The following is a 22647-nucleotide window of genomic DNA, read 5'->3' on the forward strand; positions in this document are numbered from 1 at the left end:
GGCCATGTCAAATCCAATAGTGACCACCGTCGAAGAAGGACTTCATACAAAACCAAACACGATCTTTGCTCCCCCTCTCTTTCTGCTTTTTTCTCGTTCTCTCCCTCTCTAGCTTCGTTTGGTGTATCCTATTAACCCGAATAGGTAGTGTATCCTTTGACGGCTCAATAGATTCAGCGTGACTCGTGATATACTACGGATTACTGACCAAACCGAGCTGGAACCGACACTTTGCTAGGTTGATTATGCCGTTTTCTTGCCGTCTGCTCACGATCTACACGATCACTGCTGGTGGAAGGAAGAGAAGGTGGTCGTGCGGTCGAGAGTGACAACCGGTGAAGGTAATTTACCCCCCGATACCGATGCTAAGCAGGTTCATGGATATTGGAGCGCAGCAGAAAAGAAAATGTTCCTGCTATTCTTAGCAGCCCTAGTTTTTTTTTTCTTCTTCTGAAAACGCGATTTTCAGTGGTGACGATTTTGCATCGATTAGTTTCGCCGCCTCGGTTTCCCTTTCACTCTCCTCTCGTTTTGTTTTCTGCAAATCGACACAGCAGCACACCAACCAACACGGGACGTTCTTGGACAGAACCACGGGGCACACGACAGTTTAGCGCCAGCAGCGACAAAACTGCAACAATTCACGCACTTTTTCCTTCACTTTACAATTGTCGCACAGCGCGCACTTTTGCTTTCCCTAAAAGAAAACCACAATTCAAAGGTATCTATGTAGGAACGCGAGAGGCAACCCTTTCCGAGGAGTCCTCGGGAGGACCGGCATAACGACCACGGATTTTTCCACGGAAATCGAGGAAAGATGCGAAACGTCATCCAGCAAAAATCAGATTGAATTCGTCCGTAACACAACACGCCATGCGCCGCGTCGTCTTCGATGTCACAACCGAGGGAGGGCCTCCACATTCACTCATTTCTCGCCCCCAAGATAACGCGGAATGACTGCACCGCAGTTTAGATTAAAATATCCAAAGAAGACTGCCAGCGGGCGAGCGAACGAAGAAAAGAACGGGTCCAGGGCGATAAGGATGAATGGCACACCACCCTTTCCCTACGGGTACCACCTGCAAGGTCGAACGGATTCCGTGCTGCCGTGCTTCATCCCCACCCCGCACAGATTAAGTAACAGATAAAACTAGTAAACGAGCGATTTACTAGAAAAAATCATTTTCGCTTAGCTTGCATTCCGCCGCTACTTGGACGTATCCTTGTAGAAAAAAAAAATCATTCACACATACACACACACACGTCTCCGCGCGTGAGTGTGTATGTGTGCAACATCTCGCGAAAAGGCCTTCATCTTCGTGCGAACGAGTGAAGACGGCCTTCGGCGGAACGCTATCTCCTGGAGGAGCCTCCAACCGGATTCGCATTATGCAGCGATGATGATGGAGGTTGATTCGCCATCGAAAATCGAAGACGAAATCCCCTTTCTGGTCCGCGACGCGCGAACTTTCGAGCCTTCTCCATTTCGCGTCCTACTCGTCCGGCGTAATGTCAATCTTTATGCGGCATTTATGCGTCCATCTTTTCGCAGTCTCCGCGCGTGAACGAGCAAAATAGATCAGCGATATTTGATAAGCGCCTGCCGGAGCAACGGGGCTGGCCACACAGCGACGACGTCACCGGCAATCCACATCAACATTACGCTTTTCGGCGAATCCAGCAAAATGGTTATCAAACCCCAAAAAAAAAGATTTCAAGCGAGAAATGTGGTACGCTTCAAGCGAGAAGGTAAGACGAAAAAACAACAGCGCAGGAAGAAAACGAGCCCGATCGAAGAGGCAGCGGCGACGACGGTGGCGGCGGAGAACCGCGCGAGACGGAGGAACGGGTTAATCACGAACCGAATGCGTTTCCGAATACTCGATACACGTCGTGACACGGTGTGTCACGCACGACACACGAAATTCGATGTATTGCGAAGATTTTGCACTAGAGCGTTTGCTTTGCACTTTGAAGATTTGTCGAGAAAAACGCGGACGACGACGGCGACGGAAAACGGCTTGCGAGAAACTCACACTCACACACATACACGAATGACAAGTGTGCGTTTACGTGCGCACGGGTTCGGGAGTTCCGGACCCACACAACTCCAGCACTCCAACGGCAGTAACGTGGCCGTTGCAGTGCTGGCCGAATCTCCGACCGTGTCTCGGCTAAGCGGTGTGTGCGTGTCTCGGCTAGAGTTTAAACAAAAACCGTTTTCCAGCTTGCCTTTCCCGTAAGTTTGTTCCAAAGTTTCGTAGTTCTTGGATTTTTGTCTACTTTTAGCTTTCTAAAACTTCTCGTATGTTGGCACCTACCTCCATTGCCACTGCTGCTATTGCTGCTGCTGAACTGCTTCTTGGTACCATTGACGGCGGTGTTGATCATGTAGCCGATCTTGGTGAAGCTGGACTGCCGGATGACGGGCCGGGGCGGAATCGGAGGTGGCATATTGATCGGTGGACTGTGGGGTGGGCTAGGACTTCCGCTCAGCGTGTATGCATAGCCCACATCAGCCGTCCCGCTGGCCGTGCTGCCCGGAATAGTTACCGGATTGGTCGCCGAGCGTCCCCATCGCCCGATCGAGGATGCATTCTGTCGGAAGCTCGTCTGTACCTTAGCTGCGGGAGTCGTACACGGACAAAAGAGAATGAGGAATGCATTCAGTACGAATTCAGCTGAGCTGAGACCGATTGATAGAAAATATAACGCCACTAGAGCGCCTGTATTGAGTCCATCGAGCGGTGCTTATCATCGTGCCATCTGGCTCTCTTCAGCCACCCCCAACCCATCTCATATGACACCCGCGAGCACCATCAGAGAGCTCAGAAGCTATAGGCGCTAGGTGAACGATGAAGTAATTGGAAAAGATAACAGAAACGATTCCTCCACCGAGATAAGGCACACTGTCACCACTGACGTCGCGTCTTTCCAGCCGGTGCCTTCAAGATCTCTAGACATCCCCCGCCCCACCACTTCCCCAACGAGGTTGGCCACTGGTAATAAGCCATTTTATCGTGTCATTTCACCCGTATCCCCACCCCAGACCGACCGATCGTAGTGCGAGCTGAGGGAACATGTTTACGATTACTATACACACCTAGCCACCTCTCTTTGGTGGGCTGCTAGCGCCATATATCCTTCCATTTTCACGGCGGCGGCGGAAGATGTGCCCGTGAATGGCCACGTTTACGCTTCCCATTAACGCGTGCAATAATCGCCAGCTTCGCCAGCAGCATGAGCAAACATCAAAATCCCTTTTATAGACGTTTCTAGCACTTTCGTCGCCGCGTGGTGGCACAACATGTTTGTGCAAAAAAAATATTCATCTGCAATCCCGAATCGGTCCAGTTTGATGCAGAATCATCCGGACACGCGGCAGCATGTTCTGGTTCACCGCAACCGAAGCCAGATTGATCGAATACTGGGGGGCTTTTGCCACACCGCACGACCGTAATGCAACGTTAATTTCATCATTTCCGCCCAAGCAACCGGTGGGGACAAATGTTCGGACACGGCAATCAACACGAATTAGCACAACTGTTTGTCTTGGTCGACCACAGACCAAGACCGGTGACCTTAGTAGTTCATCAGCATGGTAATTAATCATGAGCGATTGAGCGGTTCTAATGGTCGTCACTAAATGCACGAATTCTGCTTGCAGCTACTTCAAAACTCGCATGTCGCTGGTGCAACCAACCAACCGGGTGAGTACATCTCTTTCTCCACGCTCCTCGTTCAACTCGGCGCAAGGTAAAGCCTTTGTGTCGTGGCCGGTTCGCGTTCGAATCTGATTCGCGCGTCTAGAGTCTTGCGGTACGGGCGCTTCACCGAGCCGTAACGGCCATGAAGTGCCGACGAAATGCCGCGTGTGTCCCGTGAGCACTCTCGTAAATCCATCCCACGTCGCACTGCACACGCACGCCCGCCTGCCTGCCTGCCCGCAGAGACACGTACGGACAGACAGAAGGACGTGGCACAATTAAGTGTTCCTTTTTGTGTTTTCGGCACCCTGCTCCACTCCGTGCAACCAAACCGTAGACGTGGTTGGTGAAGAAGAATGTGACGATAGCTACCTTTCTAAACGCGACTGTCTCTCCCTCAAATGACCACATCCGCATCACGTACTTACACTTCATCGATCGATCCGATGATGCCGAGGTTTCCGATGTTGCAGCACGAGACGAGGATGAGACTGAAGCTGCAGAGGGGACCGTGCTGTTGGTACCATAAATCATAAACCCGCGATCGGCCGGTGTTCGTTCGGTGCTTACACCTTGCCGTTTAGGAACAACAACCTCTCAATCTTTAAATTTTCGTGGCGACACGTATTGCTTTGTGAGCGGTTCAGTTTCCATGTGCAGTCGGCACGTGTGCAGGAGATACCCTGAAAGGAAAAGAATAACAAGCATAAGAAATCAAAAATGTTTAAACATAATGTTAGTTAGTTTAGTTCAATCATGTTTGCAGGTGAAACAACTGGTTCGAAATTCTCAATTATTCTCTTGTACTGGTTCAACATCTCACTCATCCCAAAACTCCCTCGTTCCCCCCCAAAAGGATTCGTTGGATACAAAGTTTGACCACGATGGAGGATAGTGGTTTCCTGTGGAATTCCATAAAATGTTCGACTGCCGTTGAGAGCAACTATTTCAGAAATGCACGTCCAAAACTCAGATTAAATTATAAATGCATCCTTGCAAGCATCGGCAGCTGGCCGTGGTGGTCCTTGTGGCAATATGATTTACAAACTGAAAACAATGTTGCAGGAAGGAAGTCTAAACCACATTTTGGGCATGCAATAAATAACAAAAGGGCCCGAAAAGCACTCGTATTAAATTACTTAGAGAGTTATTGTTAGAGAGTTGAGAGATGCTGAAAAATACTTAATGTAAAGGGTACTTGCATATGAATCGTACTTTACATTAAACCAATTCTTCCATTTAATTCAAATGGGACTATAAAGGACTAGGGCAATGTTTTGCATCACATAAATAGTCTTTCTGTTGGCAACTCAACCGTTTAGCAGCACATCGATCCTGGACACGCTTCGTTCAGCACCGGATCGATCAGCGATCGCAATCCGCCCGCAATGGGTTTTTGGCGCCAGGGGGACCGACCGTGCGCGTGGCAAAAATAAACGAATACCGCGCCTGCAGTCTACCACCATCATCACCCCCTCCTCACTACCGCCACCAGACCAACTTGTCACCACGATCTTGTCAGCGACGAACGGTGGCGGCGGTGGTGTCCGTGACCGCGGCTGCGTCTGTCCAGTGAACCAAACGTCCCCGAGGGTGCTGGTGGTGGTCCCCGTAAAAGCTGTGCGCGACTATTTTGCCTTTGCTCACGTGAGACACCGTTCCGACTGAACGATCGTACACACTCGATCGCTGCAGTTGGTATAGGAAGGGTGGCCGAAGGGTTGTGATTAAGATCCATTCCATCCAGTGTGTTGTTGAAGCGTCGTTGCCTTTGTTGTTCTGCCTGCCAGTCGTTGATCGTTATCATGGGATTAACGCTAGTGCTCGCCCTCCATCTCACTCTCTGTGTGTCTCTCTCTCTCTCTCTCTCTCTCGCCCTCCCCGTACAGCCCCTTAATCGCACGAGATGATCTTGAAAAGTGTTTCACAAGCCAGATCGCAACATCGCAAACGGCCGCCAACGGGCAGAAACATGTGATACCGAAGCGCACACGCTCCCTGCGCTCCCAGCGATTGCGCCACGACCGCAGACGCACGTTAACGCGAGCACGAGTAGTCGCGGGTAGTAGCATCATCGCCATCGGCATCGCAACGCTGGCTGTCGTTTGTTTACTTAGCTGGGCTCGCTGGGCTCGAGAGTGCACGCGAGCAACGAGGACGAAGATGACTGGAATTCGCTGTTCGTCAGTCGGTCGATTCATGTTCCGTTTTGGAAGATGTTTTGATTGGATGATAAGCAGGCCAAATGATTTCCGCGAAAACAAACACAGCAAAGCAGTGCGAGTGCGCAGTATCTGTGTGTTATATGCTGCTGGATTGGGAGGATTTGATGCGACAAATTTGGTCCATCCGTTCTACTTTGTACAGACAGCACGAGGCATACGCCGATGAGTCTCCTGCTGGCCCGGGCTACCTGCTTGTTGTTCGTCTGTAAGTGAATGGATGTCCGTGGCTACTTCTACTCGGTTTGAGAGGCGCTAAGAAGAGTTTAGAGACCGGGACGTCGTCTCTATACTCATTCTACAGTACAAATGTGATTATATTGACCGCGACTATGGACCAGATGAGACTTGTTTTCTCTAACGGCATATCTAGATTATAAAAATCTGATCTTAGAATCTGGTGGAAATTTCTATTTTTCTTTCTTGTTGTCTTTCAGTTCACTCTGGCTTTGCCAATTTCTAGGCCTAGATTTTTATAGTCTGTACAAGCGGTAAAAAGCCACAGGGTAAAGATACCTCCATTCTCGATGAACTCTGAGTTCAAATTGATCAACGGACAGGGAAAAATCAATGTTGATCAATCCCTTTAGCCAATGATTGCTCAAATTTCTTGCAGATGGCCACGTGTTAGGTCGTACAAGGACCAACAACCATGGCTAATCGGAAGGTGCAACCAGCACATTCCCGTTTCCTTGTGGTGAGGCACCCCACGTAGTATGAAGGCCATTTGGCACCAAGCATAGTGCACCATCATGCTCGGAATGTTAAAAAAGCTAGAAAACTGCATCAAATGTGCATCAAACGTGCGCCAACCGCAAAGGGGGTGCCGGAGGTAAAAGTGCCCGAGGTTAATCGCGAACGGGTCCGCCACTCTCCACGGTGGCGCACGACGATGGAACGACTCCAAACAACCTTCGCCTCAATTCGCCCCGATGTCAATCGAGAGGTTTTACGGTGCACCACTTTTGCAAGTGAGCAATATCGATGGTGACAACGACGTCGGCGACGACAACAACCGATGGCGATCAATTCAACCGAGTAGTTTACACGCCAAGGTGGTCACCATATTTGATGCCCATACATGGCAGCTCACCTTCCGACCGCGTCATATCACCGCGGGTTCATCAAGCCGTGTTCCGTTCCCACCGTGACCATATAACCTCTGCGGAGAGAGTGAACAGTCCAGACTACCACCCCAGGCCCCAGGTCTTTATGGTCCTTGGGCGCGAGGGAGGTGCTGGTGGTGCGTGCGTGCATTTTGAGCACGCACTCACGAGACACCAAAGTCCGATCGACGGAACGCACAGCACCGTCACAAGCTCCGTCTTCGGTGTCTACGTGATGGAGGTTAGATTGGATTTGATTTATGGTCGTGCGCATTCCGTGAGAGATACAAATCGATAGCTCGAGACCCGGCGACTCGGAGTCGTCTTGCACCCAACCACCCCCCCCCCCCCCTCCAATCCCCTTGCCGATCGTGATTGATGTGCGTGTGCACGAGCCGATTGTGCGGTGATCGCGGTGGGATCGCGGTGGTATAGTATGCGCTCAAAGTGGCTCATTTATGGTGTTAATTTGTGAGCAGACGAACGAGTTCTTTAGCACTACGTTAATTTGTGTGCCATACTGTAAGCGCTGCCTCGACGGCAATGGGATGTGGCACAAAATTACTTGTAGTTTCTTTTATCACTAGCTGGAAGCGGCAGCTCTCGAAGGACAAACGAAGGCGCTGTCTGAAAGATGGACGCCACGTGTAGTCGTGTCGGAGATGTTGGCATTCAACAGATTTTGGACACTTTTCATTGATATCGCTAGTGATGCGGCTTCCGCGCTGCGAGATTGCGACAAAAAAAAACAAGTGAACAATGAGGTGCCCGGGGAGAATCTTAAATTAAAATCTAAACGACCCGCCCCCCCGCTATGGACTTTACTCCGATCTCCGAGCATGAATTATCAATGGACCGTTTGCTGGCCGAAGAAACAAAAATCTAAATCTAGGATTAAGATACAACAAACACGATAAATACAAACTCATGGAATGTTCAAGTAAACGGGAATTACGCACGCCAGGCACTTTCTAGACTAAAGAAGAAACAATCGATTCCTCTAGGCGGCGGCTGATCGGTGCGCTGGAATGCACCAAAAAATCACAATCACTCGTGACAAGTGGCGATTGCTCATCGCTCATATTATAGCGTATTACGATACCGCGAGATATCGCGCTAAAATGGCGGAAAGCTGCTAATTAGGATTCGAGGGAACGATAGCAGAAACCTACGTCGTCATTTCGAGTGCTCCGTGTAGCTATATCAGTGCCAAGAAGTGCCGATAGGGAGCTTGAGATTGACTTGCAACAGTATCGTAGAATCAAGCAACTTACCCGCTTTGTTAGTGCAAACCGCACCGTTTTCTAAAGCTGCTGTTCCGTTGTCGGCACTCGTGGAACCTTCACTGCCATCCGGATATCCGCGATCGTTGTCCTTGACCGTGAAGATTTCCAGCGACTCTTGATGGAGTAGATCGAGTTCGGCCGGGGTTCGCCAGCGATGGTACGTTCGGCATCCACCACGTGAGGCATCCACGGCGGTTGGAATGCCACCGGGGTGTGTCGTGGCCGTGCACGATGGTTACTCTTGGCTACTGGCTTGGATCGTACCCTTCCGGGTGCCTTCTCCAGTTCGCGTTCGCGGCAAAACGGGCGCTTGTATCACACTCTATCCAGCTACTCAACCACTAGATGGTGCTCAAAATTCAACGTTTTTTTTTTCTTCTTCTATTTTACTGCAATCACTTTGTACCTTTTCAACAATTACACTACAACCAACTTTCACGCTGGATCTACTAGAACTATTTCACCAACAACAGCCACCCTCGTGTTCGAACATCAACGATAAATCAACAACAACGTAACGGAGCACGGCACATCAACAAACGGGACGCAAACGCCACCATCAAGATCCATCCCACAACACAGGCACCAAAGGACCACCTTCCTTCTTTTTTTTTGTACTATATAAACGGACTGGCGCGTCGTGTAGGTTCAACTTTAACCTTTAAACTTCAAAGAACAACACTTCACTTCAAACGAATGCGCTCCAATGGGATCGATGGTATCGTACCTCCGGGACCTGTTACGTGGAAGAACACAAACAAAAAACACAAAACCTGTTGCTTAGCCAGCCCCGAAAAAACGGCATCCCGACCACATCATCATCATCCACCTCAAAATCAGATACACGAAAGCAACGCACTAAGATGACCATTGACTACCGCGGAACAGCTTCCCCGTTCTTTGCCTTTCGTGTTTCACGAGCGAGCAAGCGAGCGAGCGGAATGGACTTAAGTTTAAAACAAACATAATTATCACTATCTTCCTAATACACACCACCCCCGGGGGGGAGGTGAGAGAATTGGAGGTAGAAGTCAGGGTTGGGCCCACCGGCAGTTGAGTAAAAACAACTTATAGAACCTGAACCTTGCTTGGACACGGCAGGCCATCTGTATCTACCGTCTGGTAAGCACTCTAACCGCGCACCACAGTTGGATAAAGCCGAAAGCCGTCCCATCTGCTAAAAAACTAAGCAGGAAAAAGGAGCATCCCGAACACACACGAGCACACGAGCACACAATATGGTATCACCTTTTTAACACACCAAGATAACCGAAAAGTTCCCCAAAAATCCCTAGCACACACAGCATAGCCATCAAATCTTTGCAGGCCGATCTCTTCCGCCAGGATAAAACACTTCACCTCACGGAGGAAAGCCGCACTCGGGTTGCTCGCTGGTTGGTTGGCCGAATTGTGCCAACGTGTACGTCCTTCGGATGTGCATAACCAAGCGTGCGCTATTCCCCCGGCATTAGATCCTCACATCATCATCATCATCATCATTACTACCTATGTCGTCCTGTAGACACGCATTTTCACCAAGTTTGTCCGGGCACTCGTTAGCTCCTCGGGGAGGCCGAGATGGGCCAGAAGAGCAGTGTTACGATTGGTTATTTTTATCGTCCCGATCCGAACCGATGCATCGATGGCGGGGACCTCGCGATGTCACCACGATGGACGTTTCCAGGAATAGCAAGTGACACCCGCTGCGTAGCGAAGGGAAGCGAATGTTCCATCACCAAACAACGACACCAACGCACACTACACTTTATAGGCACTCCGGGCGAGTGGTAACCCCACCCCAAGGAAACAGGAAAGTAAAAAGACCAACAAGTAGCACCACAACAACAACCGTGACAACTACTACCACCACCACACAAGATCGCACGATCGTTCAAGGATCACGGATAGTCTGTGACCAGCACGCGCGTTTACCTCAATACTCCGCAACGGGGGCCGTGTGTCGGCAGGTCGGCGTATGTTGGGTAAGTGACACACCACCATCCAAGCGAACCTGACTGACCGACTAACCGATCGACCGAGTGCGGAACCGAGGAGCGCGAGCGAGCAAACGAACGAACGAAGCGAACCGCTCTGTGGGTGGGTGGGTGGGTGGGTGCGTGTCTGTTTATCTGGTCACATTGTTTTTGTGTTTGTCTTTTCTTCTTCTTGTTCTTGTTCGATTTCTTATTGCTCGTTGTTTGCTTTTGGTTTTTTTTTTGTTGCTTCGTTTCATTTTTCTTATTCTTCCGGCAGCCAGACCGCCAGGCTGGGCGCGTGGTGAAGGTGATTGAGCATCCGGAGATAATGCTTCGTTCGCTATCTGACGCACGAGCTCCCGAAGCTCCAGGGGGTGAGAAGAAGCACTGAGTGTGCAAGAAAGAGAGCTCCTGGCAGAGAGAGAGAGAGCGCGAGAGAGACCTTGCGGGAGTTGCATCCGAAAGGCGCATGTGGAACATCATCCGAGGAACCGATTAATCCGATGGAGACGCACGACTGTTGACTCAAACAACCGACCGCCCGTTTGTGTCTTGCTTGTGCCCCGTGGTTCCCCGTGCGTAAGTGTATGTGTTTTTTTTTTCGTTGTTTTGATGATTGTGTTTACTTGCTGGGGTTTTATTTTGTTTTGGTTAAATTTTTCCAACATTTTATTCCCCTGGATCGAAATTTCGACCGCCCGTCGTGCACTTCCACTCATCCGTTCTGCTCTTCCTCATCGCTACTCCTACACAATTCCATCAAAAAAAAAAAGCGTGACGTAAGACGATGGTTTTATTTTCGCGACCTCAATGTACAACCGCCCGGCATGCCGGTCCGGCGGTCTGTGACGATCCGCGTGGCTCTATTACCGACGAGGGTTACGAGCGATTTCCACGATTTCTAACGATTCCTGGCCACAAAAACCGCATCTTGGGTGTGGATAAACACAGCAAAACAACAACAACCACAACAAAAACACACCACCAATGTTGCGAATCGAAACCGCGACAGACAGAGGGCACCACGATGCGGTCAATCCCGTCGGCCCGTGCTCAGCCATCCGCCATCGATACATCATCCACGGTATCGGCGAGCGCAACGGTTTCGAGTGTCGCCCGGGGCAATTGGCTTTGCCGATTTTCTTCCGTCCATTGCCCCCCTTCTTCTTTTATTTGGTATATCATCGCAAAGCAATCTCCACCTCATCACAACCTAGCGATGCGGCTCAATGTTGCTGATGATGGGTTAAGGAGCTGGTGTCGATTTGATTTTATTTTACGTTCGTGTTCCAGGCCCGTGGATTCGTGTTCACGATTCCGTCCATTGTTTCTCACTGTCATGTCGATCAATTTTGACCACGAATGATGGCCGACGATATGATGAAGCATACAGCAGCCAGTGAACTAGTGCCAGCGACGTTAGCGGTGTGATTAGGTGTGACGGGTTCAAACACTGATTTGACATACCGGTGGGTAGTATGGTACGGTGGCACTAGTAGCCCCTTGTGCTGACTGATAGATGAGCCATTAAACAAGACATTCAATGAATAATTCAAGCGAGGTTCCCCGGTATCCCCGAAACATCATGATGCTGCCCGGGCCGGGCTCATGATGGATGAATAATTTAATCTCCATCTAGAGATGAGAGGCCAGATCGCACTAGGATGCTCCGGGCTCCGGGAGTGCCTGCTGGCCGCAGAACCCACGATTATCTGCTTCTGCACAGCAAAATGCGTCGGAAAATTGTTTTGCAAAACAATCAATAGTAGCAAATGGTGGAGGCGAGCTGGTGGGCTGCCGCATTGCTATTCACTTTTCAAGGCCGTGAAACCATTCCGAGGATATCTTCATTCCGCCACCGCACAGACACAGACGTGGCCATCCTTCATCACTCATCATGGAATGATTCATCCGTTTTTGGGTCGATTGACAGGGACAGGGGACTGGACTGGACTGGACTGGACTGGACTGGACTGGACTGGAATGGGATGGGATGGACTGGACTGGATGGTTGGTTCCCACGTTTCCTCCACTCTCGCCACAAGCTATTTCTGTGAATCACATTCCTTCCTTCGCGCTCACACTATGCTGTGAATGTGCAGATATCATTCTTCTGACGGGCCCCATTGTTGGTTTGTTGTGATAGTACAACATCGCATGTGGCGTGCATTCAGAGACACGATTCAGAGTTCCTCCGCTGCTACACTCCGAGCACACCTTGTGCACAAGATGGTGTAGCGTGCTCCTGTTTGATTCCGTTGCTTGCCAGTCTGTCGGAGGGGGGTGCCTGACATAATATTGCACTTCCTTCATCCGCATCCAGGCGACGCTCGTTCTACGGCGCTCAAGATGAAAGCGAAACCAATGGCTTCACTACTTCCCGTGTGCTCAATGTGTGTGCGAACAGCGTGTAAGCGTTTACTATTGCAATACGACTGCATCTACAATACAGTCCGGTCTGTGACGGGTGTGCGGTCATAAATCTCGATACCCGAGGCCACACCCGGATCCGGTGCGAAACGGTGCCAGACTAGCGCACCCCAGTACACCACCCTTTTCGCAAGGTGCAACAGTCGTGATTACTACTAGCTGGACCGGTATAACCTTGCGCGGGTTCTGCTGGCACGTTCGCACAGTGCACCGTTTGCAACCTGCGGCGGAACCGGAGTATCCGGAGATGAAGCGCAGCTGAGCAGCTGAAAGACGAATGTGCAAATTGTCCAAACGTTACTAGCACCGCTGCTGCTAGACGTTCTTTACTGGATTTGCCTTGGTTTTGATGGCCAGCAAGTTGCAATGGCTATCGAGTTGGACCCGGGGTGGAATATAAGAGCATATCAAAAATTATGTTTATTACACTCTGTCTAAATCGAATGCCTTTATGTGGCGTCTTCTCCTACGAACGTAAAAAGTATTACACAAATGATAATCGTACCGGACTGTGCAGACTATTGAAAGTTGAAGTAAATATATCTAAAATCTGACTCAACGCAAAATTGAAGCTCTAGACTCATGAGCTCATTCGTGTGCGCTGCGTATCAGACGTGTCCACAACCAATTAGCATCTAACCGATAAAGTCGGTCAAATACCGCAACCACCGGTCATCCTAAACGGATATTCCCGTCCATAACTGCTGTCTCTGATGACGCTCTCCTCATGCATGGAGTGAAATAAATGAAGAATTGTTCTCTAATGCGTACAAGCGTATGATTGCAAGTTAATGGACTTTGCTCTTAGTGTAACTGTAAGATAACATTGTTATCTAGATGAAGAAAATTGTAAAGCAGAGCTTTGGTGCAGGTTTGATTGATAAGTTAATAACACGAGCAAGTGAAGCTTATTAGCCACCAAATCCGCCATCATCCTGTTTATGACAACGAAAACTGGAATTCCGATTTCTAATAATCCCCATTTCACTCCCCTGGCAAAATACTCCAGCTCGTGCAGCCAATATATCCCCCACCGTACCCTTCATTCACCCTTCATTGCAAGGCGCGACCATGCGTCATGATGAGTTTACTAAATTAAACTCAAAATCCACCCGTTTCCATCCCTGCCTCTCTACTGGTACTGATCTCTGGCCCAGGCAGGATACCAACCGCCATGATGTACTTGTCGCTCTCGCTCGCCCATCACTCTCATCGGTACGGCCAAAGTTGGGGATTTGAAGTTTTAAATATTCATTATCAATTAATTAGACAAACGCTTCGCGATCCGCTACGCACCTTTGCCCTACGCCTTTGATCGTGCTACCATTCGATGCTCGTCGAGTCGTGGTGTAATCGTGCCACCATATGGCCACCATTCTCCAGGCCCCCTTCGGCAACGGTGGGATGAATTTTCCCGTTGCTTAGCTAAAAAGTTCATTGCGATGATCGATCGATTCCACACCTTGCGACGCTTCGAGGAAGTTTTCCCTGCACATGCCGCATGCACGTCCCAGCGCAACCGGTTGCGACCGGTGTGAAGAAAAACCGAAATTGGCTCGCAGAAACCCTGCGCCTGTTTATCTTTTCGAAGGCACTTCCTTCCAAACCGTACACTTTGTAGATGCCCTTTTTGTGCCAAAGGGCTGGAGCATAGGAGCGGTGTTGAGGATGAAAAGGGGATGCGAGCAACCACGGCCACTGCCAGTGCTCGCGTGAAAAGGGTAGCCACAAGGACCACATAGCCGATGCGGGGTTGATGTTGCCAGCAGCTGCCTGTGGGCTGTGGCCGTGGCGCGCAACTTGTTTATTTTTAACTTTTATTAAAAAGCCTAGGCCATCACCAGCACCACCAGCTGGAGTGGTTCGGGGCAAATCCCTTCCGCGATGTTTCAACCAACGTGACGAGCACACTCCTGTGGTGATGGAAATAGCAAAGTCCTTATGAGCGAGCGTGTGCGCATAATATGGTGATTATATGGTGGCTGGTTGTGCTGGCCGGCATATCCAACGGTACAGACGATAATAGAAACTGCCAACATGCCGGGAGATACGTTGAAGGCTTCACACCACCATCAGTCTCACCTGAAGCATCCGGGAGACCGCCCTTTGGTGGATGGTAACGCTTTACTGAACCGTGCCCGGAAAGCCGGTGGTCGGTGTAAAATCAGCAAAATATACATCGCCCTGAGTTAATTACCTCATCTGGCCTGCTTACACCGCCGCACCCTGCAGCCTGTGACGTAGACCGAGAATGAAAAGGGGGAGCTAGCTTCTAGCTAGAGTGGCATTTCGCGCGCGCATAGCCCAAGCTTTTGAGGCAGCAGAAGAAAATAGGAAAGCAAAGGCATGGCATGGACCCCTGTACTAAGGGCACGGTGTCGGTGTCTCTCTCTCTCAAGTAGTCATCCATCTTTTGCTCCATTTTTTGCTTTGCAGACGTGCCAATCAAGATTTCTGACGAAACGGTAAGTGTGTTTGGAACGTGTCTAACTTGCCAAAGCGAAGCAGAAAAGGCTAGCAATGGATGGCGCATAAAATGTGTGCACCATTGCGAGTATAATGAGCCGCTAGTAGCGTTTTGTTGCGTTTGGAATTGTATATATCATACAATATCTGTAGCAGCACTACGTATGCCTACCACCAGTGACATCGGCTGCAGCGGCTTAGCCTGCCATCTCGTTACCCTTCATGGGGAACGTGTCCTTGGCCAGTGATGGTCCTGATGGTGACGGTGGACTCATCGTCGCCAATCATGTCGCCACCCGCTCGGCTTCGCTTACCGTGCCTCGCAATGATTGCTTTCCTAGTGGCCGCTTAATATTGTTTTCGTTGGAATATATTCAAGAAAAGACATTGTGTACCTGCCGTCCCATGCGCGCCCTCTCCGCGCTCCCACGAGCGTGTTCGTCTTCGAACGAAGACAAGCCTCATCTTCAGCCTATTGCTTACAAAGGATGGACTTGCCTGTCAGTGCTGCTCGTCCTGGTGGTTGATGAGGGGGGTGGATGCCAGGAATAGAAACCACCGCTGAATGGAGGGCACTCGCACAAGCTTCTTCAATTTGCTTAGCATTTTAACACGACTCTGTGCTTTTATCATCAGTTTCATCGGAATCGTTTTGTTTTCTTTTTTCTTCTACACTCCCCTACGTCCGTCGTCCGTTCGTGCCCGCGTTGTGACAACGTCCTTAACAGAAGGCACCACACACCAGAGCGCATCCGCAGACGTCGCCGGGGCTCGGTTATGTGGATATCGCTGTTTCGACTTTTCGTGAGTGTCACACACGATTGCTGTTTGCTGCCAGTCATTTGCGTCTTTCATCGATCGCATGCTTTTTGCGCGCGAGCAACTCCTGGATCGCTCCGGAATGTGAGAGAGCCAAGGGATGGGCCAGGGGTTGAGCTGACGTCGGCTAAATTTGTGCGCTGTTCCTGCTGTTCAAGCATTCCACAAAATCGGCCAACAGTCAGCGAATGTGACAACTGGCGTGCGAGTGCGGGAGGCTGTGTTCGTTTTAAGACGATGGTTCAACAGCCGCTTTCTGACTGCACGCTGTTTTCATCTCGCCCCGGTAACCGTCCCGGGGGCATGCAAATGATGATGGATCATTTTGCAAATACTTGGCTACCAAAGGCAAACGATTTCCCGTTTCCACTTTGCATTATGAGGTAATTGCCATGCTTTGGAAAAGTGATTGAATTTGCTGCGGTTTTTATGTGTGTCCTGGGCACATTCTTTGTGCAATTATCAGTCCTGGTGAGGCATTGGTGGACATCGTGTAGGGAGAAGCAAGTAATGATCTCGGTTTCACATGTGCTCGCAGCAAGGATTAACAACATTCCCTCCCTTATATTGCTGTTTATCGGAATAAATTATGTTTTTCTAAATGAGTTCAAATCAAATCAAATCAAATCAAATATCTAAAAAGGATGTTGAACTATTAAACTTGGTAAGATTGTAAAACGGGCTTTGAAAGGAGAATGTAGAAAGTGAAGTTAGTAAAGATATTAAATGAATTGAATCAATTAACAATGAAATAAATAAAACCAAATTACCCCTTTCGGAAACTACAGACACATGAAATCAAAAGCGAACAAATGCCATTGAGGCCCAAAAGCTATATGTAATAAATAAGAAACTGTGAAAATTTTAAAAAAATAATTCGTGATAGGAGAAAATATTTTAAAAAATCAAAATCAAAAACAATTAATAACGCAGTAAGCAAAAGGTTGATTTACCACAGAAGTATAATCCATAGTCAAATATGTATTTACTCTCACGCAAACTTCATGATTGAAAGCAAAGTATGAAAATAATTCTCGTAACTAAAGCTCAAACAATAAAAAAATAGCCATTTTAAAGGGTACCATAAATGTAACCCAGCAATTGCTAATCTGTGCATCTAGCGAACGAAATTAACTTTGAAATAACATTTGAAAATTACTAAAAATAATAGCATCTCCTGTGCTGCAATAAAAGCACAAACAAACAAACTGTGAACGGCCACTTTGCACCGAAGCACAGCAGCCTCAGCATCATCGCTCGTTTCTAGCATGCTAGCGGGTATCGTCCTCGAGCCCCGACCCTTTTCATGGTGGGGTCGGGTGGCTAGCCCACCACAGGCACATGGCGAAAATGAAACATAAAGCCAGCGCCTCGGAGCATGGAGCCAAGCTGAGGAAGAGAAGATCTGCTTCTGCTCCTCTTGCTGCTGGCGCTGGATCAGAACAAGAGAGATGAAGAGATAGAAAGAGAGAGATAAAAAGAGAGAGAGAGCCCGATAAGCCAGGAAAATGTTGGGTGAAAAAAGGCGGGGAAATTTTGCCCGCCAGATGATAAGGTTGAGGTTCGACGGTCAGATTTTCATCGATCGAACCGGTGAAGGGCATCAAATATTTACGAACCAACATTTTGTTGCGCCATCCTTGTGCCGTTGTTTTTTGCGAAAATGAAAATTAAGGCTAGCTTCTGGCACCATAGCACTGTCGCTCTGTAAAAACAGAATCTGACTGCGGCTGCAGCATCCGGCCCGTTTTAAGGCCTGTTGCTATATTTGCCCACAGCATTGGATGAAATCTGTTTTCCAGATTTGCCCGAAAACCAAGCCATAACCAGTGTAGTCATGTTCGGCTCATCCGACCACAACTTTGCCCACGAGATGGACGAGAAGAACGGTACCTCCCTCAGCGGAACCCACGCATCTCACGTAATCATTTGGAATTTGGGCTTTAATTTGTTTCGGGCCGTGTGAACGCCGTCGTACAGACGATAGCTTGGCCTCCACCCTTCAGGACTGGTATGCACGAACGGTTTACTAAAGGAGCACCTCCGTAGCGGAAGCTAACAGAAGGATGAAAGGACGAGCGAACGTGCGCTGTACACACTTCCATTCGCATCGAGTCAGGTAGGAAGTGACGCCGAAATTACATAAATTTGTTGCCCGGTGAAAGGGAGTATTCGGGTGCCGGAAGCGTGGATACACTTCGTTACAACATATAAGGCCCTTTCCGGTCGCTCGCCTTTGCCTGGAGCCATCCGTAGCCGGGCTGGGAAACACGGGGAGTCTTTTCCATGCTTTTTTTTCGATTTCACCGAAGGTGTTCGCGTCCGATCACAATCACCATTATGTTTCTACCACAGAAGCATTGAGCGTCCTTGTGGTACTACAGAGGCCGGGCGAATATGTTTATGGCCTGCACACTCTCTTATCGGCACACTGCAATCGTACACACGTACTCCTCCTACGCGGTATGAGAAGTTTGCAAATCAATTATCCTACGGCAACTCTTTACACGCTCTTCGTAACACTTGCATTATTCGCCATTGTATCAGCTTTAACTTTTCCAGTAAACACTTCAGAACTGTGTAGGTTAATGGCCATTTAAAGTACACTTTTAATTTCGCAGGCGAAGGACGAATCCGGATAGCTCAGGACGATTCTCAGAGAACAATAAAATGCGGCCCTATAGGAAATGGTGTAGCTGCGGTGATTGATTACCGCCAATTGAAACCACACACAAGCACCATATCCATGGAGCGCAGGATACACTCTGCCTTGCCAACGAAGCCAGATAACAACACTGATACGGCCCGCTTTGGGGCTTGGTGGCTCGTGGCCGAGAAGGTGGCACGACCGCGCGAAACTCGAAGCGAGACCGAACCGGAGCGATATATCCTCGCCGAACACTCTGCAAAACGATCCAAGGACGAAAGGGACCGCTCCGAGCACATGTGCGAGTGCGAGTGGAGATTTTCGCGCTCAAAGAATACGAGGGCCGCGACCGCGGTTGCCTTCGGATGATTGAAAACCCTGTTTTCTCTCTGAAAACAACGGTAAAGCAAGACTTACCGCTATCACTTGAACTATCTGCGGCTTCAATGAATCTGCAATCCTTCCATCCAGATCGTGGCAAGTGCGCTGTTTCCCGCGAGCGATCAAATTGCCGGATTGAATTGCGCAAATCACTGTATCAAGTATCAGTCCTTTAAGTACGAAAATCCTGAAGGTATTGTAGAAATAGCCGTCCGCACCAAAGGAAGGACCAAATGTAAAGCAAGTTGCTTCTTTTTCCACCCGCGACAACGATTGCAGAAAGCACAGCATCAAAATTAAAATGGAAAACATTTCGGAAATTTTCCGGTTTCACAATTTTATGCTTAAAATCGCCGAACACTCGGAAGTGCAACACGGAAAATTTCACGGATTAACACGGAAAATTCCAAAAAAGCGATTTCGTTGCAACTCTGCTCAAAGTAGGCTACACCCTGGCCGGTTTGTTTTTGTTTGAGGTTAGAGTTTGTTGTTTTGAGTTGAATTTCTGGATTTTTTAATGTGTTTTTTTCACAATTTCGTGATAAAGATGAAAGTGATAAGAACAATCTCGAGTCATTTGCAACTCCCGCCATTGTTTTCTTCGGAAAAGTAAGCCCGGAAAGTGCAAACCCTTGGAAACCCGTAACATGAAAAGAGAAAAACCCGGGGCCGAAACCAGAATCTGAAACCACGAAAAAACATTCCATAATCATCATCCGGAACATCCGGATCCGCGCTGTAAGTGCTTTCATTTTCAAGAAGCTACAAATTTAGCTAAATGTTGAACATTTTTAGGAGCACATCCGCAGAGGAAAGCCGCAGTTGCTACAATCTGTTATCAAGTAGCACTTTTAAGCGGCTGTGAAGATGAACCGTACTCTCGAGGTTTGCGAGGTGTGTGGTCTGGACTCGTTTACCCTGGATGCCGGGTTCTACTACTGCGATGAGTGTGGCACAAAGCTGGCCATCAGGTGCGAAACCGTGAACGATCGTGAGGCCGACGGTGGTGATCAGCAGCACGAGGAAAAGAAAACAGAGACAAAACACGAAATTAGTAGCTGGGAGCAGCTGAACTACATACTGCACGGCCTAACGGAGCGACTGATCGAGATGGGAGCGCCGGCGGAATTGAAGAGATCGGTTCTTCAAATATGGTGCGCTTATTTACAGAAAGCGGAAATCGCGTTCTTTGACAAACGCAAACGCTCGCGACCTCGCTTGTCCCTGCTGAATCAAGCGAGGTAAGAAAACGGCGAACCCAAATCGAAACCGACCTTGTTATCCTACAATGAGCGTATTTTTCTTCTTCTTTTGAACAGCGATTTAAAACTCATCTTTAATCGATCTATGGAGCGTACCGAAAAGTCCCCGAGAATCAGCAAATGTCGAGAGATTAGCGAGAAGACGCGCAAACGGAGGCTGAACCAACAGCTCCTTGAAGAGGAGCACAGTTTGCAGCTACTGAGCCAGCAATCCGACCTGAGCAGTACGCTCGATAGCCTTTCGCAGCAGAGTACGTTCATGGATACGAAGAAGCCACTTTCGGGACGGTTCAACAAGCAGGCTCGCAAGCGGTTACTGGAAGAGCTTCACATGGATGAAGAGCATTTGGACTGGCACGAGCAAGAAGCACCAATAAATTCATCCTGCCATTCGATGTCGACTGGAACGAAAACTAACCGAGTTCCGCGAGGGGCCTCTTTCGCGGCCAATGACTGGACGAGAATGAACCGACGCTCGGTGCTACTGGCCATTTTGGCCCTCGGTCTCAACCAGGTCGGTAGCAGCATAATGATAAGTGACCTCTGGCGATGGTCCGAGGAAGGCCACCTGCATTTCCAAGACATCAAGCGCTACTTACCGGACACTATCGACCCAGAGTCCTACACTGAGACCATTTATCACCTAACGAGATTCCATTGCTCCGAAGAGGAAGTGAGAAAATGTGCAAGCCATTTGGTTCGCAACTTACTGGCTAAACCCCGCCATCCCGATCTACCAGCACTCTGCTTGCGCTATCTGGGCGAATTGGCACTGCCAAACGATTTGATATCCTGCGTAACGAAGCTCATTGCGATCAACCCTCCCAGATGGGCTTCCGGCAGCTGGAAGCCAACGTACTTGCCAAACTACGAAATATCGGCCATGCAGTATATTTTATGTGCGATGAAGCTCCTGTTCGCATTAGATGGTGCGACTGAGGACAAACTGGATACCGCTACGACGAAGCTCAATGATCTGCTCTTACCACCGGCACCCGGCAAACACAAGCCGCTCTTTGTGTGGAGTGAATGGCAACGATACGTTGCTATGCGACGCATCATTCTCGAACAGATGCACTTCCCGACGCACTACTCGCAGGCTCATATGATCAACGGAAAACCGGCGTTCGATTCGGCGCTGTTTGTCGACTTTATGGAGTCCATGGTAGTGCCCGATGAGTATGAAACCTCCGGTTACCGATCGAACAACAACAATGGACCGATCAGGGAACAGCGGATAAGGAACTTGTACTCCATTCTATCACCGCTCACCGAAAAGCACCAGCGTGAGGCACACGGCAAAAATACGCCGTCACGACATTACGAGTTCGATCCTAGCATGCAGCCACGGCGTTCCTATCTGAAAGAGATTCTAGCGATGGATGCAGCTGATCGAGCCTCCGTCTACATTCCGCCGTATATGTGGACAGATCACAGCGAGCGTGTCATAGCCCCGTTCGTGAATCCAGTGCCACTCAAAAGGTACCTTCTAAGTCAGCATAAGGTTCGATTAGTAACAAAACGAACCAAACTCAGCATTGGCCACATCCAAATGGAGAAATACCGTGGTGTCGAAAGAAAAATCGATCGATACATTAGAAGACACCATCTCACGCAAGTGCTTATCACTAACAGTGATGACGAATACGACGACGACGACGATGGCGATCCGCCCGTTGGGGAAAGGAAAGATATTCTGGATTATCTCGAAGATCGCATTGAAGCAAAGCAGCAAAATAAGGATGAGCTGCTGCGCCACGTGCTTCTCCGGAATGTGATAAACGATCTGGGATTAGCGTACTGCTTAACAACAAACGGCGACAACGAACAGATTGCGGATACGGTCAATCCATTCGAAGGTAATCCACCGTTACTCGAAACGCTAGAGGGCGAGGAAACATGTGCTCGTAAGGTGCACATTGCGCTTCCCAACTATTTCTACTGGACGCGAGATGGAAGCTACGATATACTATATATCGATAACAAAGTAGACGAGTATTTTAGTGGTCTTCCGAGCGGTTTTGTGTTTTTACTAAAAGAAGCTGCTGCCGTCGCGTGTTCCCCGATACACGAACTGTACCATGATCTCCGTCAACTGGAAGAACAAATTTTTCGGTTTTACGATAAAATAAAGTAGTTATCGGAGTTCATTATCGATTAAATAAAGTAGTTTATCCCACACCGTTGTAAAGATTGAAATAAACTCAAAGTGTATTAAGTTGCTTCCACACGACAAACGAATGCATCGCGACGATTTTTGCTCACTCTGAGCAAGCTCTCGTTTAGACGCAACTTTAAGGAAACAGGTGAAGTCATAGCAATTTGACATAAAGCACCAAACTTCA

The 22647-nt window shown here is 48.9% G+C and overlaps 2 protein-coding genes across 7 annotated transcripts in view; one reads left to right on the forward strand and one right to left on the reverse strand.

The window, feature by feature from the left end:
* The window catches only part of LOC126572214 (protein phosphatase PP2A 55 kDa regulatory subunit), a 16377-nt gene extending 6025 nt beyond the window's left edge, over positions 1-10352 (reverse strand). The window contains exons 1-4 of one of the 6 annotated variants that reach the window (XM_050231350.1): positions 10254-10352; positions 8334-9057; positions 4136-4390; positions 2322-2624 (exon numbers count right to left, since the gene is read on the reverse strand). In XM_050231350.1, the coding sequence (XP_050087307.1) occupies positions 2322-2624; positions 4136-4241 (409 nt within the window). In that variant the 5' untranslated portion in view covers positions 4242-4390; positions 8334-9057; positions 10254-10352. Of the gene's footprint in view, positions 698-1862; positions 2001-2321; positions 2625-4135; positions 4391-8309; positions 9058-10253 lie in introns of those variants that run through there. The other 5 variants (XM_050231349.1, XM_050231351.1, XM_050231354.1 and 2 more) reach the window with 5 other exon arrangements.
* A 9234-nt stretch (positions 10353-19586) lies between these two features.
* Positions 19587-22473, forward strand: LOC126572208 (TATA box-binding protein-associated factor RNA polymerase I subunit B). The gene is made up of 3 exons (XM_050231340.1): positions 19587-19778; positions 19836-20281; positions 20360-22473. Exons 2-3 carry the CDS (start codon positions 19908-19910, stop codon positions 22437-22439), a joined length of 2454 nt encoding a protein of 817 aa, XP_050087297.1. The 5' UTR covers positions 19587-19778; positions 19836-19907; the 3' UTR covers positions 22440-22473.
* Positions 22474-22647: the final 174 nt, after the last annotated feature.

The sequence above is a fragment of the Anopheles aquasalis genome, chromosome 2 (genome assembly GCF_943734665.1).
Source record: "Anopheles aquasalis chromosome 2, idAnoAquaMG_Q_19, whole genome shotgun sequence".
Lineage (NCBI taxonomy): Eukaryota > Metazoa > Arthropoda > Insecta > Diptera > Culicidae > Anopheles > Anopheles aquasalis.

Bases quoted from the DNA above. Each gene is read 5' to 3' on its own strand.
- LOC126572208 (XM_050231340.1), top strand. From the start codon at position 19,908: ATGAACCGTACTCTCGAGGTTTGCGAGGTGTGTGGTCTGGACTCGTTT. The intron at 20,282-20,359 runs GTAAGAAAACGG...TCTTTTGAACAG, and splicing joins TCCCTGCTGAATCAAGCGAG to CGATTTAAAACTCATCTTTA.